This window comes from Penaeus vannamei, chromosome 19 (assembly GCF_042767895.1).
Source record: "Penaeus vannamei isolate JL-2024 chromosome 19, ASM4276789v1, whole genome shotgun sequence".
Lineage (NCBI taxonomy): Eukaryota > Metazoa > Arthropoda > Malacostraca > Decapoda > Penaeidae > Penaeus > Penaeus vannamei.
Window position 1 is genome coordinate 2,467,941 of NC_091567.1, and position 17,500 is coordinate 2,485,440.

The following is a 17,500-nucleotide window of genomic DNA, read 5'->3' on the forward strand; positions in this document are numbered from 1 at the left end:
AGAGATATCTAAAATAGTTTATTAAATATGATTACCAAACACATAACATTACAAAAAGAAAGAAAGAAAGGAAAAAACATGAAATCTCCCAAAAGAGCGAATTTCACGTACGACATTTCTCTTTTCTCCGACATGATTACATGAAAACGGTGGTGATAGAATAGTGAGTGCGACAGTTTTTACTGAACATTATTGTCGCGCCGTCTGGCAGTGGAGAGTGTCGTCTTCGGCACGGACACGGTGGATTAGGATTAAACTAAATACGGTATTAAGCGTTAAGGACGCTACAGATGACGCTTTATGATGCATCGCTATTCGGCAGTCGCTACATACTCAGTGTTGTCCACCGCCAGTGGAGTGGTAGTTAGGTAATTGCCCAAAGCCCGAGGTTAATTCAGTAAATTCATGGAAGAGACAGCGTATTTCTCCTTTTGCAAATATATATGATATCCATATATAATTTCTTAGCGGGGGATATACTCTGACAATTCGATTATCACATCCGCCAATAACCTCATCACAGAAATTTGTTTCATGATCTGAAAGCAGAACTATCGGTGAACTCCCATGTTACGTTATAGTACCATATAACGATCGAAAATCTTTACTGTTTCCTTGTTTTTCAAAGAGAACAAAATTGAGCATCTTATCAAATAACCTTCAGCTCTCAAATGGACTTTCCGCGGACTACTGAAGTTAAACTTATCGGTCGTCTGTTATACATGTCAATAGTTGTAGTTTATCTAAATTGCTTTATGATTAGTTCCTTTTGCCCTTTTTTATTATTATATATTTTTTTTAAAATAAATACAAGGGAGTAATAGTATAAACCACTAAATATTATCTGTTTTGTGCGTGCAGTCTCTTTATATTGAAAGGAAGTCTCATTCACTCATAATTTCTCAATTGTGGGGCTACAGATACTTAAATCCTGAAGTCCTGTATTCTGAGTTGCATGGCGGCCTGGTGAGTCAGTGATATTTTGTAATGCGATGTGTACATGAAATCATGAGAGTTTTTCAGTTTTATTTAATTAACGTCCTAGGTTTGCTGTTTGTAACACACACATACACACACACACACACACACACACACACACACACACACACACACACACACACACACACACACACACACACACACACACACACACACATACACACACACACACACACACGCACACACACACACACACACACACACACACACACACACACACACACACACACATACACACACACACACACACACACACACACACACACACACACACACACACACAACACACACACTCACACACACACACACACACACTCTCACTCACACACACACACACACACATATATATATATATATATATATATATATATATATATATATATATATTTAATATCTAATACGTAGAAAAAAATATGATTATAAATTGCAGTGTTTAGAATGCAAGGAGAAAACCTCTACGGGCATTTTAACATAAACATATTGACTGAAGTTGCCTTAAGGTAGGCCTATCTGCCAAAGCAGATCCCTGAAATTCATTTCAGGATATCCAGTCGGGGAACCATGGCGGAAAAAAACGAAACTAAAAGAAAAAAATACTAATCTGTACTTCCTCCTCTTCTGCCATTCACGTGTCTGTGGACAAGAACAATTCATTATAGTGATTATAGAAACGGAAAAATCTGTGCCGCCTGAAAAACATAATTTGGAAACGGATCCGTTGTTCTATCTGCAGAACGCAGCCGAGTACTGCCGAAGATGACCTGAATTGGTTAGGTTAAGTTAGGTTAGCTTAGCTTAGCTTAGCTTAGCTTATCTTAGGGAACCGGATCCGTGCCTCCAAGAAAGAAAATCATCGTGTACAAATGGAACCGTTTCTATAACCCTTGCCAATCAAATAACGATGCAGTCTTTCTAGAACATCGATTATCAATACCAATTAGCAACTGTCACTGCCCATTACACGAAAATCCTTGGATGGCGGCAAGAAAGCCTTCAATGGAGACCTAGCCCGAAACTATCCTTATAAGATACGAATTCGTGATATTCAAGGAAAATCTTATCATTTGGTTTGAATGAATGATTACACGAGATATGATTATCTAACGAGCGAAACAAACAAGAAATATTGATTTGTCATTTCCCTTTTCAATGCATTTGGTTTTAATGATGGATTGATGATGTAATAGACTATGCTACTAAGACCCAAAATTAATGCAAAGACAGGAAATGCTCTCGTTCTTTTTCCTGTCAAATACTTTCTGCGCATTAACGAGAGCTTATTTCGTCGAAGCCAAAGTTACGAAGAAATTCCTGCTTTTTTTTTCCTTCTTTCAAGATTTTTTTCCTCATGATCTATGTACCGATTAACAGAGATCCAAAAATCGTACTGAATCTTGAAAATGGGAAACTCGCCGGACCATTCGAGTGCAAAAATCCATTACGGAGACGATTTTGGCACGATATGTACGATACTTGTGCGACGCCAAAACCACGTGCCACATATACAAGATTCCGGCACACATGGGAAAGGGTTAAGTAGGCCTATCTGTACGATACTGGTACGATCAAAGACTATATATATCTTTGGGTACGATACTGGGAGGACTTGCCTAGATAGTGGCAAGATATATGCCGAATTGTCACGGAATTACTACGATCTGCGATAACGTTCGTGTGTCAGAAAAATCAGTCATCTTCAGGTTGGAATTAAACTTTGCAAAATCACAGGGGTTCTGTCGTGTTCACAACGGGTCATGTCTTGGGCATTTAAAGTATGTCAATGGGTACATATTCTTTAAAGCGCATATAAATGAAACGCTTCTCATTTTACGCTAATCGGCGTTAAAGTCTTGAACGAAGGAAAAGCTTTTACAAATAGTGTTTAGTACGAAATCATCAATGGTTTATCATAGGTTTCTGCCAGAAAATAGTGAGTATATGCATATAATTCAACTTTCCATTTTGTGTAGTAAAACACACTCAATGCAGTGATTTTCATAATGGTGCGTACAACCTAAAACTAGCGCCACTTCTATTGTTTGTTTGCTTGTTTTACCAGCTTTGTGCGTTTCGTATTTAACAATTTTGTCGTCATTTGTATTCGTTAAATTTGTCCTTATTCATATTCATCAGTTGCCACTATTTGTATTTACAAAGTTTGTCTTTTTATGTTTACTGATTTTGTATTATTTGCATTCACCTATTTGTGTGTGTGTGTGTGTGTGTGTGTGTGTGTGTGTGTGTGTGTGTGTGTGTGCATGTGTGTGTGTGTGTGTGTGTGTGTGTGTGTGTGTGTGTGTTTACCTGCTGTGTCCTAATTTATTAATCAGTTATGTCCAATAAAATCCTAGACCTTTCTTTAACCTTCATTACAAATTGTTTTAGTATTTATTAGCATGCCTTTATAAAAGCGTTTCTCTAATATATTTTACTACGAATAAACTACAATTAATTCTTACCTGTTTACCGACATTTCCCAAAGCGTGAAATAGTTGTGGAAGGGCACGATTCATGTCCGTTTTGTTTAATTCTCTGAAAATATCGCTCATTATCTCAGACAATATGGCACTGAACATTTTAATAATCGTAGACGACGCATTCCCGAGGAAAAATGACTGTATATATAAATTTTCAATTCTACAACAACAACAGCAACAAAATTCTGCGAATGGGCTGTTGGCAAAGTTTTGAAACAATGGTATAAATTGTATTTTGTTTTGTGACTTAACTTATCGCTCATATGTGTTCCCTGATAACGTTTTTCGCTCATATTAATCATTTAGCAAAGAAAAAAAATCTGGCTCTGCTGTACCTTTCGACAACCAAAGCTCGATGTCAGGAGTAGCTGATGGCGCCCAAGTCGAGGCGGATGCGCAGTTGGCATTGCAATACGGCGGCCCTTGCAACGGAGACTCGACGTGATGGCCGAAGTCCCTCTCTGCTGAGATCAGAACAAGAAGGAGATTAATGGGGGCCGAGAAGTGATGCACGTTTGGGTGTATTTCGTTGCTACAATAACCTTTCGGTAAAAAATAAACTGTTATAATTTCATATTGTTATGCATATTATGGTACCATATATATACATATATACATACACACACACACACACACACACACACACACACACACACACACACACACACACATATATATATATATATATATATATATATATATATATATATATATATATATATATGTATGTATGTATGTATGTATGTGCATATATATACATATATATATTTATGTATGTATGCACACACACACACACACACACACACACACACACACACACACACACACACACACACACACACACACACACACACACACATATATATATATATATATATATATATATATATATATATATATACATGTATATATACATATGTACATATGTATATATGTATATATATGTATAAATATACACACAAATATATACGTAAATATATATGCATGTATGTGTGCGTGTGTGTATCATAATCTAAATTAGTTATTGTGGAAAGCAAGAAGCGCATCTCGCGCGTCATCTGTCTGCTTAGACACAGCTGTAGCTGAGGCACAGTACATCACTGTTATGATAATTGTGCAAATGTCACTATAGCTAGTCAGTATACTGTCATTTTTTGTGTTCGTCTTTGTCTCAGCGTACATTCACCATATCCACCCTGTAGCGTAGTTGTTGCGCAGCGAATTTTACTCGTCACTTATTTCACTCTGTCAACAAGTACAGCATACGTTATTATACAAATTTACTTCTAGTCAACTATCATACCCATATTATACACGTATAACCACCATGTTACAATTTCTCGGCCATTGAAGAACATCCGAGGCGCGACGCATCCCGACCGTCACTTCCCTCGCGCCGCAGACGACCCTCTCCGCCGCCGCTCGACCTTGGCTTCGCGATTTTCTGAATTTCTGGATTTTCGTTGAATATGGCCATGGACAACAGAAGCAGCGGCATTCTCGGCCTCATCAGCCCTTCCTACAGCTCCAGCGACCCTGGGATGAACGTTCCATGTGAGTGAGAGATGGCTGAGAGGGAGAAAATACCTACATAGAGGTGTTTTGTTTTTGTGACCATGTCGGGATAAACAAGGGAATTTTGGGAAGGGAATAGAGTGTTCTACTAATTCTAGTTATCAGGAATTGTTATGGGGAGTCTGTTAGTTGAGGTTTGATCATTGTCTCATTTCACTACGGAGAATAAAACCTTTTTTCGGCGCTTGATAATGCATTGACTATATTAGAGGTGTTGTATAAGCCTTCACAAAGCTTACCGGACGGGGAGACGAGACAAGTTTATATAGTGATTCATTTTATGTAGAGATTGGGATGCTTGCAATATCTAATTATATATTTGATGCTGTACACTTAAGCCTTCGGTAAGATGGTTAACAGAGAATTGCAAATGACTTGACTGAAGAGGTGTGATAAGTCTTTAGATTATTTTTTGTGTTAATTTGTGACCTTTTAATTAAAGGGAACTCACAGCCTTTGTGTTAAATACACTTGTAGTATAAGATGTTAATTACAGAAGTTAAGTGGTTGCTCCTGATGTAAACCTGTTAATTGCATCTTTCTTGGATCAGCACACACAGGAGACCGATTTATTGGGAAGAGCAAAACAGTTGCTAGAATTGGAATGCATTGAAACATTGTTTTGTGTACAATAGACCAGTGGGGGTTGTTGTTACCAAGAGCAACACACCCTCCCTAAGTCAATTAAAATGACAATTAGCTGTAGGATATCCAATTATTTCTTCGGTTCTTGGCGTTGTTTCTTTTCTGAGTATTATTTCTCCATCAACAATCTTGATTTGATTGTCCCCATAGCAGAGGAGGGCATGAAATATATCAGGGAAATTACATGGCAAATAAGGCGTAAACAAGAAAAATACAGAACAGATGCGTAAAACCAGCATAAAAAATGCATCAAATCGGCAAATGAAACTACAGATGTGCCTGACGTTTATGGATAGACACCAGATTTTGAAAATATACTGGAATCTGACTCAACTTTTGGTAAAATCTATCAGAATTCATATCCAAACCCCCCCAAAAACATCCTGACCAATAAACCTAACCTAACCTAACAATCTAAGTTACTGTGACTAGGGGTGTCCTTCAGGCACTCCCCGAGAGAGGGTTGATGGCTAACACCCCCAGGAAACATTCTCTTCACCTTGGTATGTATGGCAAGATAGATCTGTGTTCATACCATAAATTGATAAAGAAAAGAAACACCAAACTTTTGTTTCTTTCTTTCTGCTGTCTGGATTGCTTCATTATCATCACTTTATTGGCATTTGGGGCACTTTGGGGATATCAATCTTGTTACTAAAGTCTATTTCTTCTTTGTTGCCACTGTATAGTATTAAGACTAACCCAGAATCGAAGCAACATAAAATAAGGAAAGGAGAGGTATAAAGAAATATGTTTTAAAAATAATGGATAACAAAATTACTTGAAACTGGCCCACAGAAAATGTGACCTACATAAAGAAAATAATTAACAGAAAATGAAACATATAGAAAATGTAGACCTAAGCAAAAACTCTGACTTTGTGAGGGTGTTGTGGATTTTGTCTCTGAGCAATGCTATGCGGCATATATTTTTGTCATTTATCAGTAAATATGAGGCCTCTTCAGCTTAAGGGGACCGTCCCTGAGAGAGGGGGGAGGAGGGGGTTAAATTAAGATAGTTAGCGTATAGTATAGGTACATGGATGAGGAAACTACCAAACGAGTATTAACCGCCTGCTATGGCTCGTTGTCTTGCAGCCGGCGTGCGAGTCCCTCAGCACCCGGAGAGGTACGTCGCTATTGAGCGCCCAGGTACACCTATGTGGACTTTTGCTTGCGGCAATCGTGCATAAGGCATTTGATTATGACATTGCGCATAGATATGAGTTCGTGAATGTTCAAGGAACACTTTTATACCAATATCAGGAAAAAATTATATCACCGTGATTTATGACGAAATATTTTGTGAAATATATCTAAAAAAAAATGTATGTTTTGTGTCCTTTTACACACGAAATATGCTTTGATCGAGACTCCCTGGTAATATGTTTTAGTTTACGTGGTAATATATACGTATATCACATACGAAGCACTAATGTTTAAAAATAGCCTTATAAGGAAGGATTGAAATATTTCCGTTACATTTCGCTCAACGGTCGGTACATCACAGCAGGGGGCAATTTGAATTGATTTGAAATTGGTAGTTACCGTTGTAAAGACCAATTCAATACGAATGTTACCTAAATGTCGGATTTTTAAACTTCGGATGTATAAGCGAGATACAGATTATTTCATGTTGAAGATGATAGTACTCAGTAATACCTGCTCTGAAATAAAAACTATATGGAATTTTGAGCTCGGTTGTATGCGTAGTCTTCGTCTGGCGTTCAAAAAGCTATCGCATCCGTTTCGTGCGTTCCCGATAAAAATGAATATGTTTAGACGTTACCGTAAGTCTTAGGCACCATAAATTGGCAAATATCCCACAACACATAGGCGTCTGCATGATTTTATGCACTTCTTAGTAAAGATAATGGGTGCAAATGGCTAATCATAAACTTTACACTTGTTCTCCCTTGCAATTTGTTAATATTGACAATTATCAAAGAAAATGGGTATGAGAGGGATAACTAATAAATTTTATTATTTAGATATGAAAGTCAATGTAGGCCTACTAAATGATGATGATTAATCTTTTTAACTTTATGTGCGTGCGTTCACGTACATATGATCCTCCTCGAAAATTATAAACACCCAGTGACCATCTCCCCCTCCCCCCCCCCCCTGTGTGAGGCATGGGGAATATTCAACGACTTTCGTAAGTTCTCGAATTCAATGTACTAAATTCATATGCTTTTGAAATTCTCAAAATTGAACCACCATGTTGTATTCATGCCAGGACTTTATAATTAGAATGATTTTGTACTAATGTTGCCATCCACAGTTCCCCATTTCTTCAAAAAAAAAAAAATAAAAATAAAAAAAATGGAAAATAAAAAAAAATATATTTTTTAAAAAAAGGTTTTTATCTGGTTTAGATTAGTTGTCTCTATGGTAAAATGCATTTATTAAGCTTTTCACACGAAAATATCAACTTTAATGAACAACGAAAAAAAAAAAAAAAAAAAAGTGACATACCTTTACAGAATAGCGTCCCTATTGAACATGAAAATTCCTATTGACTTGGTAATCATTGCATTGCAAAGTACACTAAATAAGCGTTTTTTTGATATATAATATCATTAGATTCAGAGAAAAATAACAGAGATAACGAACTTTGGCAAGGTGCCAAATACAAAACGCCGTAGCTCGGCTATTTTTTTATGAATCTTCGGTACTTCCCAACTCACGTAATTTTCATGCGATCCAAATGCAGTTTGTTGCTTTCACTAGAGCCTCGGCGTCCCATAGCCATGTAAAAGGCCGATTTTTTAATTTTTGCCTTAATCAAAAAATAATAATATTTTAATGCTGAAAAACGCATTCAAAAATAGTTCTCTATGTCAAGCTGTCCCCCGCCAAAAAAAAAAAGGAAATTCAAAATTCGGCCTTTTACATGGCTATAGGCTAGAGTTGATCTAACACTAGCATTTTTGGGGGAATATTCTGTAAAGAGCTCTGATAGTTGGGATGTACCGAAGACATACCAAAAAAAATAGCGATTTTTTTCAACTTTTTGGGGGGTGCCCCCCCCCCCAATGGGGGAGCAAAGTTAAAATTTATATATATAACGAAGCGCAATTCTTTGCTCTATAGCATGCAAAAAGAATCAATCAGTTATCTCTAACCGATATTTTTTTATGATGTATAGAGTAGGGAAAGGTGGCCATTCTCAGGGACGGTCCCCTTAAACAATGTTGTATCCTATTCTATTTCTTCTGCTCTATAATAGTCACTGATTTTGATACTGCCCAGAAACTGCAATTATCGTCTTTCAAATGGACTGTCGCTAGTGGGATTAGTGATAATGGTTAATTTAATGTTGTCTATGGTTGCCATAACCAGCAAAATCAAGTCATTTAGAATTTTATAGGTTGCCTAAAATAATTTGAAATCAAGAAGAAAAGACATTAAAATTGATTGTGGAAAGAAGATGGCTGTGGCTTTCTTGTCGGAATCAGAATCTTGAAGGAAAAAATATTGGATATTATCTTTGGCTGTGTATGGGCATGGTTAAATGATCTGACCACTTTTTCAAAGCTATGGACATGATAAAGGTGTAGGTATTTAAAATAAAAGTGCCTTTGTTTTGTTATTTTTCTTTGGGTGCTGCACTTTTGATAATACATCTGTGGCGTATACACATTTATTCATTCATTTTTATATTTATGTGATAATTCAATTTATTTCATTTCATTTCTCATTTGTTGTTATTTTATTTTATTTGTTTATATGAATATTTTATGTGATTTTTTGTTTGAATTATTTCATTTATCTTATTTATTTATGTGATTATTTTATTGGTGTTTCTCTACAATATGGATACTCTCTCCAGAGACTCAGTCCTGAACTCCATGTCATAACTTTTTCAATAATTTGAGTTGCCTTGGGTGGACAGTGGGTTGTTTGGGGGCCCTGCCATCCAACTCCCCCTAGCAAACATTGTTTTTACTTTAGTAGGCACAACAAGGTAGAGTTGAAACTTGAAAGCACCGAGGGGACTTCAGCTTCGAGCAGCACTTATTGAGATCTTTTTCCTTTATTTGTGGCATTACTACTACCAATGACTGCAACTTTTTGTCCACATGAAGAATATTATCTTCAATTTGCCATTGCTTAGTGTGTCCATACAACAGGACCACACCCATCAGAGACAAAGTCCCCGACTCCAGTCAACAGTGTTGGGGGATTTCATTCATAGCGGGCATTTAAAAAAGCAAAAGAATGTGGAAAACTGAAAACCCAAGTCTAGAATAGTATTTCTTATGGTAAAGAAAGTGGAATATTTTAAAACTCAAGGTAAGATTCAGCTACAGATGATTTAACATGGTATTGCACGAATGAATGAGCAAGTGAACCACATCTTAAATGCAAAAACTATCAGAAAGATCACTGTATGAACCAAAAACTTGCCGTATTTCCCTATCGGAGGCTCTGCCCCCAAAGTCTCTCTCAATCACCACTGACTACATTTAAAGATACAAGTTGAGTTTACCTTAAGGTCAAGGAGAGGATGGTCGGGAAGTGACAAACCACTGACAAAATTCTACAGCTGGAACATGGTTGTTGTATTTCACTGTTATCCCCAATATTGTAATGATTTCACTGCAAAGTTGGTAAAGAATTCTGAAACACAAGTAGCACTGTAATCAAACTTTACCTTTGGAATGAGCAACGAGAAATGTGACAACAGAACTGTCAAATTTACCTGCACGTGCACAAGTATAGACGTTATGTGTATTTCCAATGAAGATATGGTACTATATGAATCAATCACATTGTGTAATTCAGGAATTAACATTTAACATATATAATATTTCATTATACTTTCATAGTACAGTGCAATTCTAAGAAATTGGCTGTGTCATCAAGAGCTACATGCACCACATGTGTGGCTTAGTTATTTGCTGCGAGGCAAGGAGGGCTGGATTATGAAAAGTAACACTTTCTGTTTTGTTAATATTTAAACACTCTTTTCCTATGTTATAAGACTTTTCATTAAATCTAGCAGATACTGCGTGTGATTTCTAAAGAATAGCCTGTGTTCTTGGCCTAAAGCCGCACCACATTCTTGGCAAGGTAATATATACAGTAAGAGGTAGCGGGATCTACAGGGGTCAGGGAGGACAACTGCATCCTCGACTGTATGGCTTCACCTCTTGCTCCCTGTCAAAGTTTGATGTGTAAAACTTTAGTTTTGATACAGAAATATCCTCGGTGTCTGTGTATCTAAAATCATTAAAGCACACTAGATTCATAAATAAGTAATTTCTAGTTATGTATATCAGTGATACCTAATACATGAATCATTAGTTATCTTCCTACCCTCTGTTAAATTAAATTAACTCAAGTTGAATGCGCTCTCCATTAGATATATTAGTTGTCCCTCACTATTTAAGTTAATTAGTGAAATATCACTAGAAGTGATTTTGTGTCCACCTGTTTATGATCTCAGGTGTTATGAGGAAGTATGTCAATAACATGCTTATTATGTGTTCCAATTTATGTATCCTTTGGAGAGTGCATCCTTTGGAGAGAGAATAGTGTGGGTCAGAAATGACAGGACCTTTTGCATTATTTGCAAGCAGTAATGATAGAGAGCAGTTGCAATCCCATATTTCATATTTGGATCAAGCCTTCAGAAATGGGGTATAAAGATGCTGTAAAAATAGATTGCACTTTTTCAGGATAAGATGTTGCAAATTATTTACAGAAATAGAAAATGAATTGAGAGAGAAGTGGAAAATGTATATTGCATTCTACAAATAGATACTTTATGGCAGAGTTATTAAATTAATTTATTTTTGAAAAAGCCATATGAACGGACTCAAGGACCTGCTTATACTAGTTAGATAATCATGCTTTATAGTCCAATTGCATTGATTATTATGGGTATAAGGTATTTGTGTACTTTTTTAAGAATGGAAGAAAAGTTTTTGTCTAAAAATGAATATTGTAATTTGATAGGAAGAGGCTATTTCTTGTATTTTTAATTTTTGTGCATTTGTGATTCTGGCATTTCGTTAGCTGAAGAAGAAGAAAAAGATAATAAATGATTGAATAGCTCCAACATTTCACTGTGAAATCAAAAGGAAATTAGGTGAAACTTTAAGTTTGATTTATGAAAAAATTGATATATGAGTGAAAATTAAGAAGACATACATGTGTCTAAAGTAAATACTTGCTTTGTATGTTTTATTTTCGCTCTTTGATATTACAGGCATTTTTACCTAGGGTAGCTTCCTTTTAAGTTTCTTCTGTTACACATCCTCTAATGTGAATTTGTTTTTCAGTGACTTCAAATCCTGGACTATCACAGCTGTCACCATACCTGAACTTTGACCCTGCATACCTACAGACCTCACAGCCAGAATTTATTGCTCTAGAAGGTGCTTCACAAAAGAGGGGACGCTTTGAACTGGCTTTCTCACAGATTGGAGGTAAGATGCATAAAATGGTTTTCAAGTTTGTTTACGAAGAAGGGTTTTGTCTATATGCTTACATGTGCACCCTTCCTCCTCTGCACACGCAAATACTAGGATATGTTCATACACATAATGAAATGATATCCAAATATGATTGGGTTAGAAGATTACCATATACAGGAAATTTCATATTGGACTTTCGTTCTGACAAAGATTATATAGTTATGATAGTATTAAAGATATTTTCTTTATTACTAAATTCTAAAGAACTGTTATCCACCCCCTCAACTGCAATTCATGTACAGGTTTTCAAGCATCAAGCAAATTTTGTTTTTTTGTTATTTCAAGGACTCAATTTCACACACCAAGAATTGTATATGTACCCCTTGCGCAAATATGCATTACCAGAATTTCTGTTTACTCGCAATGTTCCAATCATAACAAAAAAGGCAGGAACCTTGACTATGATTGGCTTGGAGGAGGAAAGGGAGCTACAAAAGAAATATGAAGTTTGCGTAAGATTATGCCATAGTTTTAACATAAACCCATAATGAACACGCATTGTATATTTAGGGATGCATGAATGAAGAGGCAGGGTTTATTGTAATAGTATTCCCAATGGTTGCTAGACGATCTGGTTTCAAGTGTCATAATGGGGTTTTGATTAATATATTGCAGAAATGCAGCTCATGTTTCTGGGAAATTAATTAAGAGTAGATAGAAGTAATTAGTTTGGGCCTTGATGCTCCACTCTGGTGTCAGATCATACGGCAGCACACAAGGGTTACAAAATAGTCTTCATTCATTTCTGATTAGACTTTAATTTAGGCCTATCTCAAGAGTCGGCTATTTGAATCCTTTTGCGGCACAAACTTATGCAGTCAATATGAGTTCTAGTAATAGCACTATGATGCTTTTTAATTACATTGGTTTATATCACTTTTTTCTAAACTTGCCAAAGCCAATAGGTCCTGATTTAGAAGTTACATTATATTGGTCATTTGCAAAGGCCTCGATAGGACTGAGTATTATAATATACTAGATATAATGTATTTTCAATTGTGGATTATGTTGATATTATAGTGCTATATTATGTGTACTCTAACCTTCATTACAGTAGTCATACTTGTAAAGGCAAAGGCACTGACCTAAAGTTCTCTATTATTTACCCACCCACGATGGTCCATTTGGAGGGCGATAATCCCCATTTCCGGGCGGTATCAAAATTGGTGCATGGGCCAGTCCAGGAACCAGCCTGTGTGCTGCCTGCCTCGGGCGACAAAATTAGAGCGCAAGCTGGTGGGACAGCCAGCCATTGTCCTTATTCCGGGTGTCACATGTGTGACACCCAGTGCAAGTGGGTTAAAGCTTGATTTGGAATGGTTAGCTGGTATATGAATCAGTGATCTGTATGTATATCATCTGTTATTATTTAAACATGTGATTTCAAGTGCACAAGCTTTTGCCTTTGGTAATGTATGTACATAATACACCACACAAGGTTCTAATAAACAGTTTCTTTTTTATATATTGTAGAACAATATGTGGAAAGGACACATACATACTTTAGAAAATGTTTTGGTTGAAATATGATTAATGTATTGCCATTGTAAAAGGACAGCAACAAATAATAATCATGCGAGCCATTTCCTTATCACGTAACCCAATAACGCCGGGTAAAATAGTTATCGAATGTTTGTTGGCTCCACAGTTTCGTGTTTTTGCCTGGTTCATTTGGTAGTTTGCGAGCAACATTTGGAATGTAAAATCTTGCATTTTGATATAATTTTTTAAGTTAAAATTTTTGGAAGGTTCTCCTTCACTTACATTGCTATTGCCTAAAAGTTTTACCATAGAAATGATGCTGCTACTATCGGAAAAAAATAGACTCCGTTTTAAGGACTTCTTTGGCATATCTTGATAAAAAAAAATGTTGTTATGCATTTCATTGTATTGAAAGATTTGGTTTATGATCACATTCTCTATAATAGTTATTTATGCTGTTATTTTTCTTCTTGTTTTTTCTTTCTTTTGTGTCTCCTCATCTTTCTTCTACCTGTCTTCTTCTTTGTTCATCATCATATTTGTTCATCTTCTTTTTCTCTCTTTTTTTCTTCTTCCTCTTCTTCGTCTTTTTCTTTTTCTTTTTCTTTTTCTTTTTTTTTTCTTTCTTGTTTCTTTTTTTTTTGTCTTCTTTCATTATTTTCTTTTTTCTTTTGTCTTCTTTCATCATTTTCTTTTCTTTTGTCCTCTTTCTTCTTTTGTATTCTCCTCCTCCTCCTCTTAGTATATACAGTATCATATTACAGAATATTTGTTTTATAGTTTACTGTAGTTATATTCTGCCATCTTTATACAATGCAATAACCAACACACAATTCCAGGACTATGTCTTATTGGTGCGGGACTTGGTGGAGCGCAGGGCTTGTATCGTGGCCTTCAGGAGACAGCTGCTGCAGGACACACTGGCAAAATTAGGCGTACACAGTGAGTTTCCCTTGGCGTTTATTTTCTGTGTTGGTAAGGGTGATCTAGGGATTATGGGTGTACTGTAGGATAAATGAAATCTAATTCAGCTGTAAGCAAAGCCTATGATCATATTGCAATAAGATGTTTTTAATTAAGTTGCAACTGTATCTTTTGGACATGCTATAAGTATATGATCATGCAGTTAGTAAATTTTTCTACTGCTTACTGCAGTGTAAATACATAGTATATAATACTGAAAGTTTTATTTTTTCGTAGAAAACTCTGTAGTTTACTCATTAGAATGCCAGTCTATGATTAATACCCATATCTGCTCAACAGATTATTAAACTATGTTATGAAGAGAGGCGCAGCATCGGCCAACACACTAGGCGTTGTAGCATTCATGTACTCTGGCTTTGGGTGCTTGTTCTACTATGCCCGCGGGAGTCAGGAAGATGAAATCAACACTCTAGGTGCAGGTGCTTTGACTGGGCTCCTCTACAAATCTACTGCTGGCCTAAAGAAATGTGCTATGGGAGGGGTGATTGGCTTAGCGGCAGCAGCAGCCTATGTTGCTTTTTCATCGCGGGATAAATTGAAGGATCAGTACAATCAACGATTCTAAAAAAGATTTAAAACTTTATGGAAAATTTACTTTTTGTCTGCATTAATGCTTGTTAGAGATTGTTATAGATATTTTTATTTATCTTGTACTTATAAGATGTCAAGAGATAATTGGAGTTGATAGTGGTCTAGTGCATCTAGACTATTACCTGAATGAAGGAACTTGTATTTTCTTTGAACATGTATTTTCCATCATAATATAAATGCCACTAATTTATTTTGACTTAGAAGGGCGATGAAATGTAATTATTGTTATTTTATTATGCTCAGTACATTGTCAATTGAGAAGGAACATGGTAGAGTACCTATTTTTCTTGAGTTGATGTGTTATTATTTTATTATGTTACAGGCTCATGAGGGAATTATTGGCAACATAAAAACAAAACAAAGAATGCTGGAGTGTTTGCTCACCATGCAAGAAATCCATGGGTTCTTTGGCATAATATTATGGAAAGTGATAATTCCATATCATGGCAAGTTTTTTCTCAGTGATTGCTAACTGAGTATATATTTTTACTGTTATATTTTTCTTTTTTTTTTTTTGTTTTTTTTTCCACTCCCGGGCCAGGATATTGTAGGGACGAAAATTTATTCCATATTGTACAGAATGTATCTATACTTTCCATGTTAAAATCGCCAGTTTATTGTAAATACATTACCAGGATTTTGTATGAATATAGGAAAAAATCAAATAAAATAGAAAAATTGTATTTGAGAAAGTCTTGTTCCTATTCCCCTTTTTTGGTACGTTGAGATTCCATATGTACATAAGCTTATGGAGAGATTGTGTATAAAAAGCAAAAGTATGGCATGATCTTATTCCAGAATCTGCTTATATATTTGAAGTCAAGAATGCTAAATTGAGTTATGATATTCATATACAAGCTACCTACATGTATTTAAGATTGTTATCTTGGGTACTGGGAGCAATTCCTGATGTATTTTTTGGTATTTGGTTTAGGTAAAACAAAACATAATTTTCTTGTAGTTATGGCTGAAAAAGGCTTAGTGAAACAATAACAAAGAAAGAAAAATGTATAATCATATGGGAGTTACAACAATTTGTATTGTAGTGGCTGCTCACCAAACAAGAGGTATTAGCAATTTGAATTCTGATCATCAGTAATTCCAACAATTTGTAATATCAAGCTCAACAATATGATTTCTTCCTATGGAATGATATAGTGGAATTGGAAAGTTAAGAAGAGAAATAGCCCATGATCCACTACTTGAAAAAGAAAAAAGTAATTAGTGTTAAATGACAGATGATGTGTTGGCAGAGATACAACTATAGCTTCAATTAGGGAACTTTTTCTTCAATATAACTAATCTTTACCATGTGGCTTAAAGTGATTATAAACTTGGCAATTTAAATTCATTATTCCATCATTGTGGCAATTACGCAGTTTGAAGACCTGGACTATTATCATAAAAATAGCTAGGTAGTCTAGTTTGTATGGTTAGGATTATTAAAAGGAGGATATGAAATCATTTAGGAGACTGAACACAGCTTTCTGCCTACTCTATCTGTTGTGAAGGAAGTGCAAATGACTAAAGTTTTCAGGCACAATATAGATGAAAAAAGTTTTGTTCCCAGAATCAAAAAGGGCTTTTACTTTTAGAGCCTTGAGTGCTTTGTAATTTCAAGTTTAGGGCCCTTATTTCATCATAAAACTGAAAGAATGAGAGGTAATAGCTTCTGTAACAATGTAATGTGATCATCCACTGATTGTCAAAATTAATGAATCTGGATATAAAATAATTTTCACAAACATTTTGAAGAGTTTGGCCCATTTTAAGCATATAAAATGACTCAAATTCAATTATAACAAGGGCAACATCAGCAAAACATCTAGTTATACTTCGGTTCTATCAGCAGATAATTCATTTTTATTTTCTCAAGGGGGAGAAGTAGTGTAGGTATGTTTTGTACCTGGGTTTTAAGACTGAATAAGCATAATATAACAATGAAACAATTTTGCCGGAGCACTGACACTTGCCACCTGGTCCAACACAACGGCGGCCGACCTCCCATGCACAGGAACTTGTCCATTGAATATAATATTTCATTCAGTCAAATATCTGTGGGCCTTAATGAACATAAAGTAGACGAAATTAGGCTTCGATCTACTGTATTTGTTATCTTTTCTCTTATGTGGTTGCTTTTCTGAGCTCATATGACTTGCTATCACCAGAAGTGATTTTTTTTTATATTACAATTGACAGTCGAGTTTCAATCCCAAAATGGCTTCCTGTATTGGACTAAGCAGCTTGATCAATTTTTTCC

At 35.7% G+C, this 17,500-nt stretch overlaps 1 protein-coding gene and 1 long non-coding RNA gene across 2 annotated transcripts; both read left to right on the top strand.

Annotated features, from left to right (window-relative positions):
- The first annotated feature begins 4,838 nt into the window (after nt 1-4,838).
- LOC113816302 (translocase of inner mitochondrial membrane 23) lies at nt 4,839-15,923 on the top strand. The gene is made up of 4 exons (XM_027368347.2): nt 4,839-5,030; nt 11,989-12,135; nt 14,505-14,607; nt 14,929-15,923. The coding sequence occupies exons 1-4, from the start codon at nt 4,946-4,948 to the stop codon at nt 15,212-15,214; spliced, it is 621 nt and encodes a 206-aa protein (XP_027224148.1). The 5' UTR covers nt 4,839-4,945; the 3' UTR covers nt 15,215-15,923.
- On the top strand, nt 5,037-8,038 carry LOC138865011 (uncharacterized). The gene is made up of 2 exons (XR_011399268.1): nt 5,037-6,847; nt 6,923-8,038. It is a non-coding gene; the product is annotated as an uncharacterized lncRNA (long non-coding RNA).
- Nucleotides 15,924-17,500: the final 1,577 nt, after the last annotated feature.

Bases quoted from the DNA above. Each gene is read 5' to 3' on its own strand.
- LOC113816302 (XM_027368347.2), top strand. From the start codon at position 4,946: ATGGCCATGGACAACAGAAGCAGCGGCATTCTCGGCCTCATCAGCCCT. The intron at 5,031-11,988 runs GTGAGTGAGAGA...TTTGTTTTTCAG, and splicing joins CCCTGGGATGAACGTTCCAT to TGACTTCAAATCCTGGACTA. The intron at 14,608-14,928 runs GTGAGTTTCCCT...TCTGCTCAACAG, and splicing joins GGCAAAATTAGGCGTACACA to ATTATTAAACTATGTTATGA.